At 45.8% G+C, this 13335-nt stretch overlaps 1 protein-coding gene across 3 annotated transcripts in view; it reads left to right on the forward strand.

The window, feature by feature from the left end:
• UIMC1 (ubiquitin interaction motif containing 1) overlaps window positions 1-13335 on the forward strand; it is a 39870-nt gene that overhangs the window by 3454 nt on the left and 23081 nt on the right. For 2 of the 3 annotated variants that reach the window (XM_021530687.2, XM_077786656.1), the window contains exons 2-3: window positions 1139-1296; window positions 9148-9235. In XM_021530687.2, coding sequence (XP_021386362.2) covers window positions 1147-1296; window positions 9148-9235 — 238 coding nt within the window. In that variant the 5' untranslated portion in view covers window positions 1139-1146. The remainder of the gene's footprint in view (window positions 1-1138; window positions 1297-9147; window positions 9236-13335) is intronic. The other variant, XM_077786655.1, reaches the window with a different exon arrangement.

Raw genomic sequence — 13335 nt, forward strand, 5'->3', positions numbered from 1 at the left:
CTCGCATTTCCAGCTCTGCTGTTCCCTGATGTGGAACGAGGGGCTTGTTGTTCAACCTCTGTCTGCACATGTTTAATTGAACTTCAGCAGAGCTGGTCATGCTCAGCCTGCTTTGTAAGGCTCTTTTGCATCACAGTTCAAGAAGCACTGAATTTTACCAGGCAAAACAGCAAGCATAGGCAGGAAAGGGTGATTTAACTCTGTGCCATCCTGCTGCTTTCCTTTACTGAGACCTCTTCCCAATCCTCTCCTCTGAGCTCTTTTGAACCCAGGCAGCTAATGCTTGCTCTGCATCCCTCTCCATCAGTCTGTGGGCTGCCAGGGGAAGGGATGCTGAAGTACCAGTTTGCATTGTGTGGGCACCTGCTCTCAGTTGTTCCATGCACTCAGGTTTGCACTAATAACACTCAGCAGGTTGCTCGCTGCTCTTTAAGTGCCTTCATTAATATGGGTGGTTTGGGATGGAGTTCTTCCGGAGGCTGCTGCTCATTGAGAAACCCATACTGCCAGATAAACCTGTTGTCTTGTTTCCAGCCTGCCTGCTGCCATTGCCTGTGTTTTCCCTGTCTGTAGTGCTGGAGCAGCCATGCACTGAGCTGTGCAGATGGCAGGACAGCATCATTGAACTCACAATGCCTTTCCCCCTGATTTTGTCGAATACAAAAGCAGACAAAGGGCTGTGCTGTGGTGGCTTCTTGGTCTGGTGTGCAAATGTCAGCTTGATCCACTGCCACAGCCTGGTTTGTTTTGGTCAAGATGTGGGGCTGAGGAGGGGAGGTTGTGTTGGAGGGTGGGAGACCCGCTGTGAAGTGATGCTGTGGAGGAGTTTGCTGATGGGCTTTTAGAGGAAAGCCTCATTGTTTTGAAACAAGGCATTCAGAGTGGCTTTGCTCTGTGTTGCTGTTCCCCTGAAACCCCTTTTTAGCAATCAGCTGTAATAAAGTGTTCTTAACTAGATGAGTAGTGACTGGTGCATGTGGCTCCCAGTAACACTAAATCCACCACGCTTTGTAATAAGGTTTCAGTGCCTGGGGTATTTTGCCTAAAAATAGCAAAAAAAAAAAAAAAAAAAAAAAGTGTTAGGGGAAATCTAAATCAGAAGGAAACAAATGGCTTTTAATCTTTCCCTCTGTTTCAGAGTGAAGGATGCCAAGGAGGAGGAAGCCTGCAGCGGGCCTGGAGTCTCGAGGTCAGGATGGGGAGGAAGAGGAGGAAGAGAAGAGGAACCCAGCCAATGCCAAGAAGAAGCGCAGTTTTGTGGATGCATTTATTGTGATATCTGACAGCGATGGAGAGGTCAGTGATGGGTTTGGGGTACCCAGAGCCTGGGCTGGGCCCTGCTGCTGCAGGACAGTGCCAGAGCAGCCCTGGCTGTCGTGCTGGGGTCAGGCTTTGCAAAGAGGGTCTTGTGCCATTCCTTTTCTTACATATGAGATGAATCAAATCCTATTTGACTAGGAAATGAATGGTGAGCTTCGTGAGGGTGAGTTATGAGTCTGGGATTTGATAACCAAATCCTCTCAGAACTGAATCTGAAATGTAATTTAAAAGTAACCTTTCCTCAATCCCTTTACAAATCTTTTTTTTCATAATTTTTATTTGATTGATTTCCAGCTAAACCTTAGCAACATGATTCTGTATTATGTGCAAATAGATAAGAAAATGATTCAGAACTCAGGCTTGTGAGTAGCTCAGAGACAGGCAATGTCTGGTAAACTGATTCTGAATTACAGGAGCCTGAGTTTGTAACGCAGCTCCAAAGGGTGTAAAGGTGAATGTGGTGTGGGAGTGCCTGGCTAAGGCATCAAGGCTCAGATCCCTGATCCCCAGCGTCGGCTTATGCACATCAGCATTACCCTCGAGATTGAAATGTCTGTGTTGGTTACACAGCAATGGCATGAGCACAGGAACTCCTGCCTGGGGGAAGCCCAGAGCCCTCAGAGCCTGTGCCTGACTGAGCGAGGTACACCAGAGGAAATTGTTACAATCAGGTTTCTTTATGTGCAACTCTTATGGCTTTTCTCTGTCTTGCTGGTGATTTGGGATCCTAAGCTGCTTTTTGTAATTCCACCATTTTCAAAAGCATTTCAGTTCACTCTCAAGCTGTAGATCTTAAATCAGGTCCCTTTTGCTCCCACATCTGCAGTGTGCTGCTCTCCAATAAGGCGATTATCATGTGAGGAGGAGAAAATCACTAGAAATAAACAGTAAGAAGCTGTAGGGCAAACGATATTGGATGTTTTTTCTTCACATTGTCTGAGTTCTTTCCCATTGGGAAATTCCCTGAAAGAAATGGAACATATGGCAGTAATAGTTCAGTGGGGTTAAACCCTTAGCTCTGCAATATGCTAAGTTAACTTCAGATGTCTGCTGCATCACTGGCCTTTATTGTGAAACCTATAAGGAAAAAAGAAATCAGCAGCTATAAGAGCTGCTGCAGTACATAAAAGATCAGGACCTGTTATTGTCTGCAATTATTCATCTCAATGTGCACGTATCTGAAAAAGAGGAAACAAACGTCTCTTAAAACACATCTATAAAAAGGTTAGGCTCCCTCACTGTTCTGTAAGTTTGTCTATAAACAATAAATTCTGATGGCATAATCGGTCATATTACAGAAAAGGATATGCTCAGAGAGGCCGTTAAAGAGCCAATTAGGTTCTGTTTTAGTGACAACAGTTCAGTCAGTTGAATGAGTGGATTTATTCAGTTCAGTCTCTTTCTGTGAGTCATCAGCTTCCAGATCCAGTGCCACAGTCTCTTGTCGTGTTGTTTTCTGCAAAATCAAACGCAAAACTGGTTTACTTGGGATCTCAAAAAAATAACTGTCTGCCTTCTGTAACTGTCTCAGCTCTTCTGTGTACATCAAGTTGAATTTCAATTTTGGACATTGTAACTGTTGTTCTTGCACTGGTAAGACCTTGTTGTGTGTTCAAAAAGAGGTGTGGGAAGCTCAGATCAATAGCAATTTTAGAGAACAATATATTCTCAATTAATCTTGCATCTGTTAGGACATGGTTCCTTATGAATCAAAAGCTACAAGGACAATTTGGGCATCATTGATTCGATGGCTTTCTTCCTTGGCAGTCTCTTGGCAGGTATCTATAGAACAAGTCCCTAGTTCTGCTTCCAGACCAGCAGATCTTGTAGCAGCTGCACCTGGAAAGCCTCCAGCTTCTCACTTTTGATGATCTTTGGCAGACTGCCTCTCCCAGGAATTTTTCAGTCATGCTGGATTATCAAGCTCATCCATGTTATTTTGCCAAGTTCCCTTTCTTTGCTCATGTCTATGCTGTGGCATCTGCAGAGCTGCATCAGAAAAAAGTTTTCTGGACGTGAGGCTTTCTGATCTCTGCTATATATAATACTGGATTCGGGAAACACTTATCTTTTTTTGGAAAGGGTCAGACAAAATAAGAACAGTCTCTCTGGCTTTGTGGAAACCAGAGGAGATGACCTTCTTTGTGCAGACTGTCTCTGAAAATGCAGACACGCTGAATGAGTAGAGTGGTTCCCATCTCCCTTGGCTGTTTAATCCCACAGGGAATTGGTTGCCTGTGCCAGAAGATGGATGTTCATTCACAAATACACAATATTTCAAGTAGTGCCCAACAATGCTCTCTCTGAGCATGACAAGTCCTGGTCTCCTGAACCTCATGCTTGCATTGGGCTGTTGGTTTGACCCCTGAAGTCATGGCTTCAAGATGATTGTTCCTCAGCACAGGGCCTGGCCAAGCATGAGCTCTGAGCACAGCCCAAAAGTTGTGCTGACCTGTTAGACTGATCTGCAGCCTTTAGTGCAATTGATCCTCACATGCTGCTGATCTAGTCTGGGACCTTTTGGAAGGGTCTTTTGCCTGGATAGATCCTTTGGGAGCTCTGAGAGTACCTGCCTGCATTTATAAAGTTGGCATCAAGTCTCACAAGCTCTTTCTGCCAGATCCATCAGCTCTGCCAACCCTTGGGGAACATATGACAAGACTCCAGGGTGATAGTGCCATCTATTTCTGCACGGCCTGTCTTCCCTTCAGTGTGGAACATCCCCTTGCCTGAGTGTTCCTGTGTTTGGAGATACTCACAGTCAGGGTAATCAGCAGCATGTGTTGATGTTAAGATCAGATTTTGGCTGTGGTGCAGAGGGAGGCGTGTTTAGGCACTGGCTAATACCCAGCCACTGCCCTATCCTGTTTCCATTGTCTGTGACAGTGGACACTCACCCCAGGACTAGGCATGGCCTGAGGGACATCTTGCTATAGAGAAGATGGCACTGGAAATGTCACAGCCACGATGGCAGTGCCCACCTGTCATAGTTGAATCCCATCCAGCAGCTAAGTAGCAGGCAGCTGCTTGCTCATTCCCACCCCATGGTAAGGAAGAGAATTGTGGGGGAAAAAAAAAATCTCGTGGGTTGAGATAAGAACAGCTTAATAATTGAAACAAGATAAAATATAATAATACTATTAATAATCCTAATGATAATATCAAGAATAATTGCAATGAAAAGAAGGGAGAGACAACTGCTTTTCATCCAGAACTGTAGTGATAGGACAAGGAAGAATGAGTTCAAACTGAAAGGGGAGAAATTTAGGTTGGATATATGGAGGAAATTCTTTACTGTGTGGGTTGTGCAGCACTACAGCAGGATGCCCAGAGAGGCTGTGGATGTCTCATCCCTGGCAGTGTTCAAGGCCAGGCAGTGAGCAACCTGGTCTTGTAGGAAGTGCCACAATGCAGTTGCTCACCACCCACTGACCAATGCCCACCCAGTCCCTGAGCATCAATCTCTGTCTCCCAGCCAGCTCCCCCTGTTTGTACTCTGGGCATGAGGTTCTGTGCTGTGGAATATCCCTTTGCCCAGTTCCCCCAGCTCCTTGTGCACCTGCTCGCTGTCAGAGCACAGGAAACTCAAAAGTCCTTGATTTAGAGTAAGCACTGCTTGGCACCAACTAAACCATTGGTGTGCCATCAACATTATTCTTGTATTAAATCCAAAACAGCGCTGCATCAGCTAATAGGAATAAAAATAACTTAATCCCAGGACACCACCTCACACCACTGCCCATCGGAGCGAAGTAGAGCCACGTGGGAGCATTGCTGCAGTGCCCTGCTGTCTCCAGGGCTCTGCTGGTGCCAAGGGACCCAGTGCCTCCATCTCCCAGAGGAGAATGCAATGGGAGTTGGTTCTGGAGGAGGCTTCATGGCTCTGCTGAGCTCACTTGTTGAAAATCAGATTGATCTGAATCCAGGCTCCTCACAGCCCAGTAAAAGCCCTTTTTCCTACAGAGTCTTCTCTCCCTGTGTCAGGAACTGCATATTCCTGGCATGAGCACCATTGTGTCTTGTTGTTCGTCTCCACTTCCAGCAGGTTTGTTCTAATGAGCTGAAAGAGCAAAGCTGAAACAGATTCTGAACTGAAGTCAGAGACTAATAAAGTAGGGTGTGATATTAATTTCAGCAGCAGCCTTGGCAAGAGCCAAACATGGTAATTCCAACATCTAATTGGCTTTTAAAAATAAATTAGTCTGGTTTTCATCTGCATATTTCCCATGCAGGATGTGTGCTGTTTGGCTGTGCCCTATTGTTAGATGGTCCCAACTGCTGTTGAGCCGTAAAATTACCCAGACCTTTTGACTTTGCAGTCTGCACTGTTAGGGGTGGAGACATTCTGCTGTAGCCTTTTCTTCCCTGATTCAGTAGAAGCTGATTTCTGTGGTTTATCATGTGGATTTGAGGGAGCAGGATGTGGGATGCTGGCTACTGGCTTCCATTTATGGGCTTTTAGAAATGAGTGGAGCTGTATCTGTTTCTGCTGGCAGAGTCAGGTTCTCTTTAAGTATGTGCAAAAGCATTTTTAAAATGGGAATTTGATTTCCTGCTGTCTGGTGAAACCAAACAGGTTACAAAAACAAGGAAGAAGAATAGTGGCTGCCTTCCACTAAATGTGTGGAAGACTTTGGAAACCTGTCTGTTTCTTCATCTGTGTACAATGCTGACAGTGAAATTGCTCATAAGAGAGCATCGTAAATTAAAGTGCAGAGCCTGACACACAGGAAGAGAATTTGCTTCCTTCTGGCCATTATGCCTTGAATTGACAAAGGAGGAGGGATGCTCTCCTGGCTGGCACTGAGCAGAGGTGTGCAGTTCCTACCTTGCCTCCACTATAATAATTAGTTTCTCTTGGAAGATACGTGTATTGGAGATGACCTTGTAACTAAGAGTATTGGCTGCAGTTTGGGAATATTTTAATTGATTAAGATTATTTTTGGACTAGTGATCTTATTAGAAAGGCAGCTGGTTGAGAGGCCCCTTGAGTTCCTATTATCCTTGTAGATAGATGAGCATTAAAAGGTTGGGTCAGGAGGAGCAAGCCCTGTTGTCTTCTCTGAATTTTCTTGGCCCCTTCTGTTTCTACCATCCCCTCCTGCATTTATGCAGAGCACTCTGGGGCCTGCGGGGCTCTCTCCCAGCAGAGGTACAAACAGCCATAAATCCTAATTAAAAGGTATGCTTTATTTTCTGGGTTTAAAAATAAAGAAGATTTAAGAATTCTTGGAATTGAGATGTGTGTATATATTTTGGCCCATCAGGATTAATTGGATTTGCTTCAGCGGTTCACTGTACCGTGGCTGTTCAGTAGAATGCTGCTGAGCAATTTAAACATCTTTCCCGAATGTATGAGCTTCGTACAACATGTGTCCTGCAAAAATTTTGCTCCTGCCACTGATACAAACGTTGGGATTCTTCAGGACCAGCACAAGGAACCAAGGCACGTACTTGGCTGTGCCGTGGATCCGGGCAGCGCGTCCGGCGCCGGGCACTCTGTTCCCCTTGGAAGCCCTGGAGGTGTTGGAGCCCTGCATTGTCCTGTGGTGTGTGTTGTGTGTTTCTGTGCACAGAGCAGGCACTCAGAGCTGTGGAAAGTTTGGTGTGCTCATAAATCACATCCGTGCCCTGGAAGAGAGCTGCAGATGAGAGTGTCAGAGTTGACCTTCCAGCAAGTGCAGGAGTGATGAGGGGAAGATTGATGCCTAGAGAGAAGAGCTGGGGATTTACAGAGCCTGTTAGGATTAAATTGCCCCTGTTTTAAGCTGAGCTGGGTTTAGCATTGTTAGGCAGGGTTTTGGGGGAGGGCAGGAGAACTATTGCTGAATATCCTCCAGCACATAATCCTGGTGAGATCCCACGGGCTGTTCCCTGTCCCCTGAGGTGTGAGCAGCCCTTGAGGTCAGCATGGGGCTGTTGCTGCAGACCAAGGCAGGGCAGTTTGGGGTGGGAGATGCCATGGTTTATGGAAAACTGTGGAGAGGGGCGCTATGCCAGGTCCCTGGAAGAGAGAGGATTTCACCTCCTGAGCAGGAGCTTGGGATCCATCTCCTGGGAAGAGAGACCCTGGATGTGAAACAGCCTTTTGGAGACACAGTAGCAGATCTTGGAAAGGGGTATCTAAATCAGTCTGTGTGGGGAAGAGAAGGAATCACTCACAGAAAAAACCCTCAGGCACAAGCATGAGTGTGTGTGGACTTGCTGAGCATGATTGCTGCTGTGTTGTGAGGTGATTCTTAAGTCAGTGGAAGTGAGGAATGATGTAGGGCATATAAAAGCTGTAATGTATTAAGGTTTCAGGAAACCACCTAATAGTATGTCTTGCAAAATCTTAGTTGGATAAATAATTTAATTTGGTCTAGATAGCAACATTCCTGGATTGAAATCCTGCTAAAAAACTGTCAGTAAGAGCTGCTGATGAACAAAGGAGAGGCTCATCTGAGGGAGATGCAAAGCTGAGGCCAAGAGGATCAATATTAGGTCTGTGTGTCTTTTAACATCCTCATTAATGATCTGTAAGAGGGAGCAAGTGGTGTATATAGATTAATAAAATCTACAGATAGCACTAAAACCAGAGATGTCTTCAACAAAACTCAGCACACAGGAGCAGTCTGAAGGACTTCACATGTTCAGAAACATGGGCAAAGGGCAAAAGAAATGGATGACACTCGAAAATAATCACTGTATCTGTGTTAAAGTAGCCCAAGCCATGTGCCCCTCCTTGAACCCTCGTCTTGGCACAGGAGGTGGAAGGAGGCACAAGCATGTGGCCCAAGTGTCTCATGGGCAACAAAACTCCATTTAGCTGCAGAGGGAGCAGTGCAAAGTCCATCCTGCCCAGGCGTGGGTCTCTGCCTGAAACACTGGATTTGATTCTAATCCTACCTGATTTAGAGAGACAAATTGGAAAGGGTCCAGTGCCAGCCTTGGGTAATGTGTGTGCCCTCGCCTAAGCCGTTAGGACAGCAACTTGCAGAAATTTGTGTCATTTAAGCCTGTGCCCATTTGTGCTGCAGTCCTTGTGCTTAAAGCAGCACACATTTAAGTTGTTTGTGGGAGTATAGCTCCAGGGAGCCTTGAGACAACAAGTTTCTTAAGTATTCAAGTTTCAAAAATGAAATACTTGTGGCAATACTGGCCATAGAAGATGTGAATGCCCCTCAAAGTTTTCAAGGTCAGGCTGGATAGGGCTCTGAGCACCCTGATCTCATGGAAGGTGTCCTTGCCCATGGCAGAGCTGAAATGAGATGATCTTTAAAGTCTCTTCCAACTCAAATCATTCTTTGATTCTATGAATACAATGAGAGAATAGCAGGAGGAGGAAGTGCAGCTGACCCTCCTGCCCTTGGGGTGCATTGGTGTGGATCTCCAAAAATGGGTAGAGATAACCTGAAATTGCCTGGGCATAGCACTAGAAAGCTGCAGGGCAGGAAACAGTCCTGGTTTGCAGGTGTGTGATGCTCAGTTATAAAAAGGTTCTGTTTTTCTCTTTTGAGTGCTTACAAATATCAATGTTTTAGCAAGGCCAAACAAATTCTCTCTAAAATCATGGGTAGCAGGTGCAGTGCATGGTGGTGACTGGCATGAAGTCTATTGTCTCTCCTACTTCTCTGTTTATGTCAGTCTGTAACTCTTTTTGCTCATTATGCTTATCACACAGCTTTTAATAGTTACAGAATGTGTTTGAATTACGTTTGAAATTCAAATTTCACGCAAATAGATGCTTGTTCTTGAACCAATGTTTGTGTCTAAGTAGTTGGGGGGAGGGGGCTGGTAGTATTTCTTACATATTGCATGCACTCACCATGTTCTTTTCCATTGCAGCAGGAGTCAAAGGAAGAGAGTGGCTTGCAAAAGAAGAGAACAAAGCAGCTGGATCGAACAAAGTTTGCTGCTAAAAAAAAAATTGCACGTATGTCTCGATTGTGGGGCTGGGGAAATTGTCTGGTGCTGAACAGCTTCTGCTGTTTGTGTTGGAGATTATTTCCCTTGCAGAAAGGCCGTGACATGGCTGGGGATGCAGAAAAGACCCTTCACAAGGTTAAATTTTGCACTTCCAAAATAAGTGTGCGAGGGTGTTGGTACCTCACCGGGTTCAAAACTGTCTGAGGCTGATGTGAAAGCGCCGTCAGTCACAAACTGCTTTTCTGTCCAGGCCCCTCTGCTCCTGTCTGTCCCTGAAACATCACAGTGCTCTGACCCGACAGCTGCCGCTCAGGAAGGATCTGAGCCGCAGCTGACAGTTCTCTGAAATCATCAGCTCACAGTGTGGGGGCTGCCAGAGCACCAGAAGCGTTGGGCATCATAAGGAAGGGTGTTAAGAACCAGGGATTTGGTTGATGTCATTTTGCTGTTACATAAAGTGTTGGTGCACCCTTGTCACAGCACTCTGAGCACTTCTGGCCTCTGTTTAGCAAGGACACAGTGGTGCATCCAGAGAAGGGCAACCCAAGTCATGAAGGGGTAGAACAGCTGCCTAGTGAGGAGAGTCTGGAAAGCTTGGGGCTGCTTTGTTAGGAGAGAACGGTGGGATCAAAGTTCCCATCGGGAAGGCAATGCCTCAGCTGAGCACAGAGCTGTTGTTTACCAGCTCCTAGGGTGTATCAGTGGAAATAGCAAGAAATAGGTTTAAAACGGGTGAAGGACACTAATGCTTCACACAGCATGGGGTGAACTCCTGAAAGTTTGTGTCACTGGAGGTTGTGGAGAGGTCAGAGTCAACAGCTTTAATAAGGAATTAAATGCATTCATGGACAATAAATCTGTGAACAGATGCTAAAGGCTGGGATGTTCCTGCTCATATTCTGATGAACAGGCAGAAGGGCCCACTGAGTGTGGCCAGCATCCCTCTGCTCCCTGTTCCAGCCCCACATGTTACAGCAGCCAGGCCCCAGAGGGTCCTCACTCGTTTTGCTGTGCTCTGCGAGGCACATCCAGCACATAAAATTCAGGACTTTTTAAAATGGGAGAAATGTTACCTCCTGCAAAACCCAAAGCAATCACTGAACAAAATGGAGCACACCAGTGCTCTGCAAGCAGCAGCAGTTGGGCTTGTCAGTCCTCACAGGGCTTGTGTGAATGAAATTGTTTTTAATAGAGGCCTAAGGCCATAGCACAGAACAGCCCAGCTCTTTGTGGGAGCTGCAACCCACTGTGCATGTCTGTGTTGAACAAGTAAGATAGCAAAATCAGAGTTGGGAAAGAATTCTTTTTCTTATCCTTCTTTTTCTCCCAAAGGAAACAGAGCACCAAATTAAAGCTGAACCCCCCCTTGGAGACACCACTAAAATGTGACCAAGCATATGGTGCTAAGAGCAGGGATCTGCTGAAGTTGGATGTCCTCGTTGCATCATTGAACATGTAGGGTTTCAGGAGCTGGTGCTGTGCAAAAGGTGTTCAGTATGCTCCAGAAAATCCACAGGAGACGGGGCTGGCTCTCCAGATGTTGTATAACAGAAGAGTTCTGCTGTGTTTCTAGATGTTGAAATTATTAATAATAGTTTTTCTTTTCCCGGGGTAAAAGCTGCCTTTTTTGTTGCTTAGTGTGCTCATCTGAGTTTGGGGGTGCCTGGCACTTCACGGTCGGAGAGCAGGGGCTTATTTAGGCACGTGTGACGGTGGGCTGTTCTCATTTGTGGGAAGCTATAATTAGACTTTTGGTGTTTGCTTTTAGGCAAATTAAGATTTGAAGTAGTAATTATTTTTCCCAGTGTCTTTAAATAAATTCTTTGAATTGCAAGGCAAATTGGTCTTTTGTAAAGATTGGGTGCTTCTGGGTAGAGCAAGTTCTTTCTCCTCAAAACTGGAAAATTTCAGATATTGGCAGGCGCTCTTTATAAAGCGTATCCTCCCTTTTTTGCTTTGTTGTGGTTTTATTCATTTTAACCTAGAGCCATAACTAAAATATATCTGTGACGTTTCATCCTGACAGGATAAATGGAAATACAAAACCTAAAGAAGTCTCTTTTTCCAGAGGAAGACAGTGCTTTAAAGCACATTTGAATGTTTTTACTGTAATTGCACTTTGGATATGTAAAAATACTGAGATCCCGCATTTCTGTTATTTTTGAGTAAATCTCTTATTAGTAAGTGTTATAACTACAACTAGGGGGGTTTTGCATCTAATTCACTTTGCAAATGTCAAAATGGAACATAAATCACTTTGCAAATTGCCATATTAGCATTTAAAAAGGCTCTGAAATGGTTTAATTTGTTTAGGGCTGCGTATCTTAAAAATGTTTCTCTGTGACCCCTCCTTGCCATCTGCGGGTCTGTTGGATGCCCTGGTCCCCAGAGGGGCGCTGGGATTTCCTGCCACATTAGGATGGACCTGTGACAAGATGATTTTGGAGTGTGAGATGCTGAGTTGGGATGGACCTGTGACGAGATGATTTTGGAGTGTGAGATGCTGAGTTGGGATGGACCTGTGACGAGATGATTTTGGAGTGTGAGGTGCTGAGTTGGGATGGACCTGTGACGAGATGATTTTGGAGTGTGAGATGCTGAGTTGGGATGGACCTGTGACGAGATGATTTTGGAGTGTGAGGTGCTGAGTTCCCAGTGCTGGTGCTTCCCCCCGGGATGGGCTCCTGCAAGGCAGGCGAGTGATGAGAGTGAGCTGAGCATCGGTCCAGATGGAGAGGGGTTGTTTCTCCCGGGGTCTGTGGAGCCCCCACCACACACTCTGAGCTCTCTCCCCAGCTCTGTTTGCACACATTGGTCGGGGGCTAACGCAGCGCTCTGGGTTTCTAATCATCATAAATTATGACGGCTGCAATCAGCATCAAGTTTAATAAAACACACAGTGCTGAGAAGTGATCAGTCCTGGAGCATGAAATACCCGTCAGCTTCACTTAAAGCAGGTCAGGTCTGCTGGAAGGCATGAGCAGAGCTGCTCTTTGCTCTCCCCACAGTAATGCCAGGTGGATTTAAACTCGAGTTTTACCCATCTCCAGAGCACCTACTCAACTGGAACGTGCACTAAGTGCATCTTGTTTGTCACTGGTTTCTTTGCCAGAGGCAGCATTTGTCTGGCACATTCCCTGTCCCCAGAGGGAAAATTGCTGTGCCAGGGAGGGAGAAGAAAACAAAATGTACAGCAGTAACTCGCCAAAAAATGTTTCTTTTTATTAAGCTTCATGGATGTTGATAGCCTGAACTGGCAAATGTTCAGGCCCCTGTTGAAGCACGTGGAAAGTCGTGTGTTGCAGGGTGCTGATCATGTGCACCAGTTTTCCTGCACATGAGTTTGCAGGATCTAGCCTGATTACTGTGAAGGTTTGAGCAGGAAAACAAATCAGTACACACTTTCTGAATGCTTGGAAGGTGTTTGGTGTTATGGAAAAAGAAAGACTGTATGTAGCACTAAGTGCTATGGTCTGGATGACACGGTGGTGATTGGTCAAAGGTTGGGCTCAATCTCAATGGTGTTTTCCAGCCTAATTGACTCTGTGATATGCTGTTTAATGCTGCTGTTTTGGGGCTGGGAGCTTTCTCCATACACTGGACTGTGCTTTCCATTAAGGAATGCTTTTTTTTTTTTTTTTTTTTTTGCCCTGGTCCCTCCTGGCTGTAACATCTTAGAGTGACTTTGTCCAAGGACAAAAGATCCCCACGAGCCCTGAGAGCATTGCAGTCTGCTTTCCCTTCAACCCCTTTCTTAATTTTCAAAGGAATTATCCCCCACTCCACCCCAAACCAACAACCTGAAGCTAAGTGCTGTTTTAGTAGGACACATAAAGGAGTCTGAAGATAATCAGTCCAAAAATGCTTCAGATCCTGCTTGGGTGGGGGAGCACGAGGCTGCCATCATCCAGGAGCTGGAGGGAGGGCAGAGGGAAGCTTTGCTCCGTGGATGCTCCTGGTTGCAGCAGAGCTGTCATGGACAGGCTGCGGTACGGCCAGAGCACGGCTGCACTGCTGTGTTTGGGTGGCAGCTGCTAGGGAGAGGATGGGATAGAAAATGGGAGCCTGCAACTTGTGAATGCATCTTTACCCAGGGAAATGCCTGTC

The sequence above is a fragment of the Lonchura striata genome, chromosome 15 (assembly GCF_046129695.1).
Source record: "Lonchura striata isolate bLonStr1 chromosome 15, bLonStr1.mat, whole genome shotgun sequence".
NCBI lineage: Eukaryota > Metazoa > Chordata > Aves > Passeriformes > Estrildidae > Lonchura > Lonchura striata.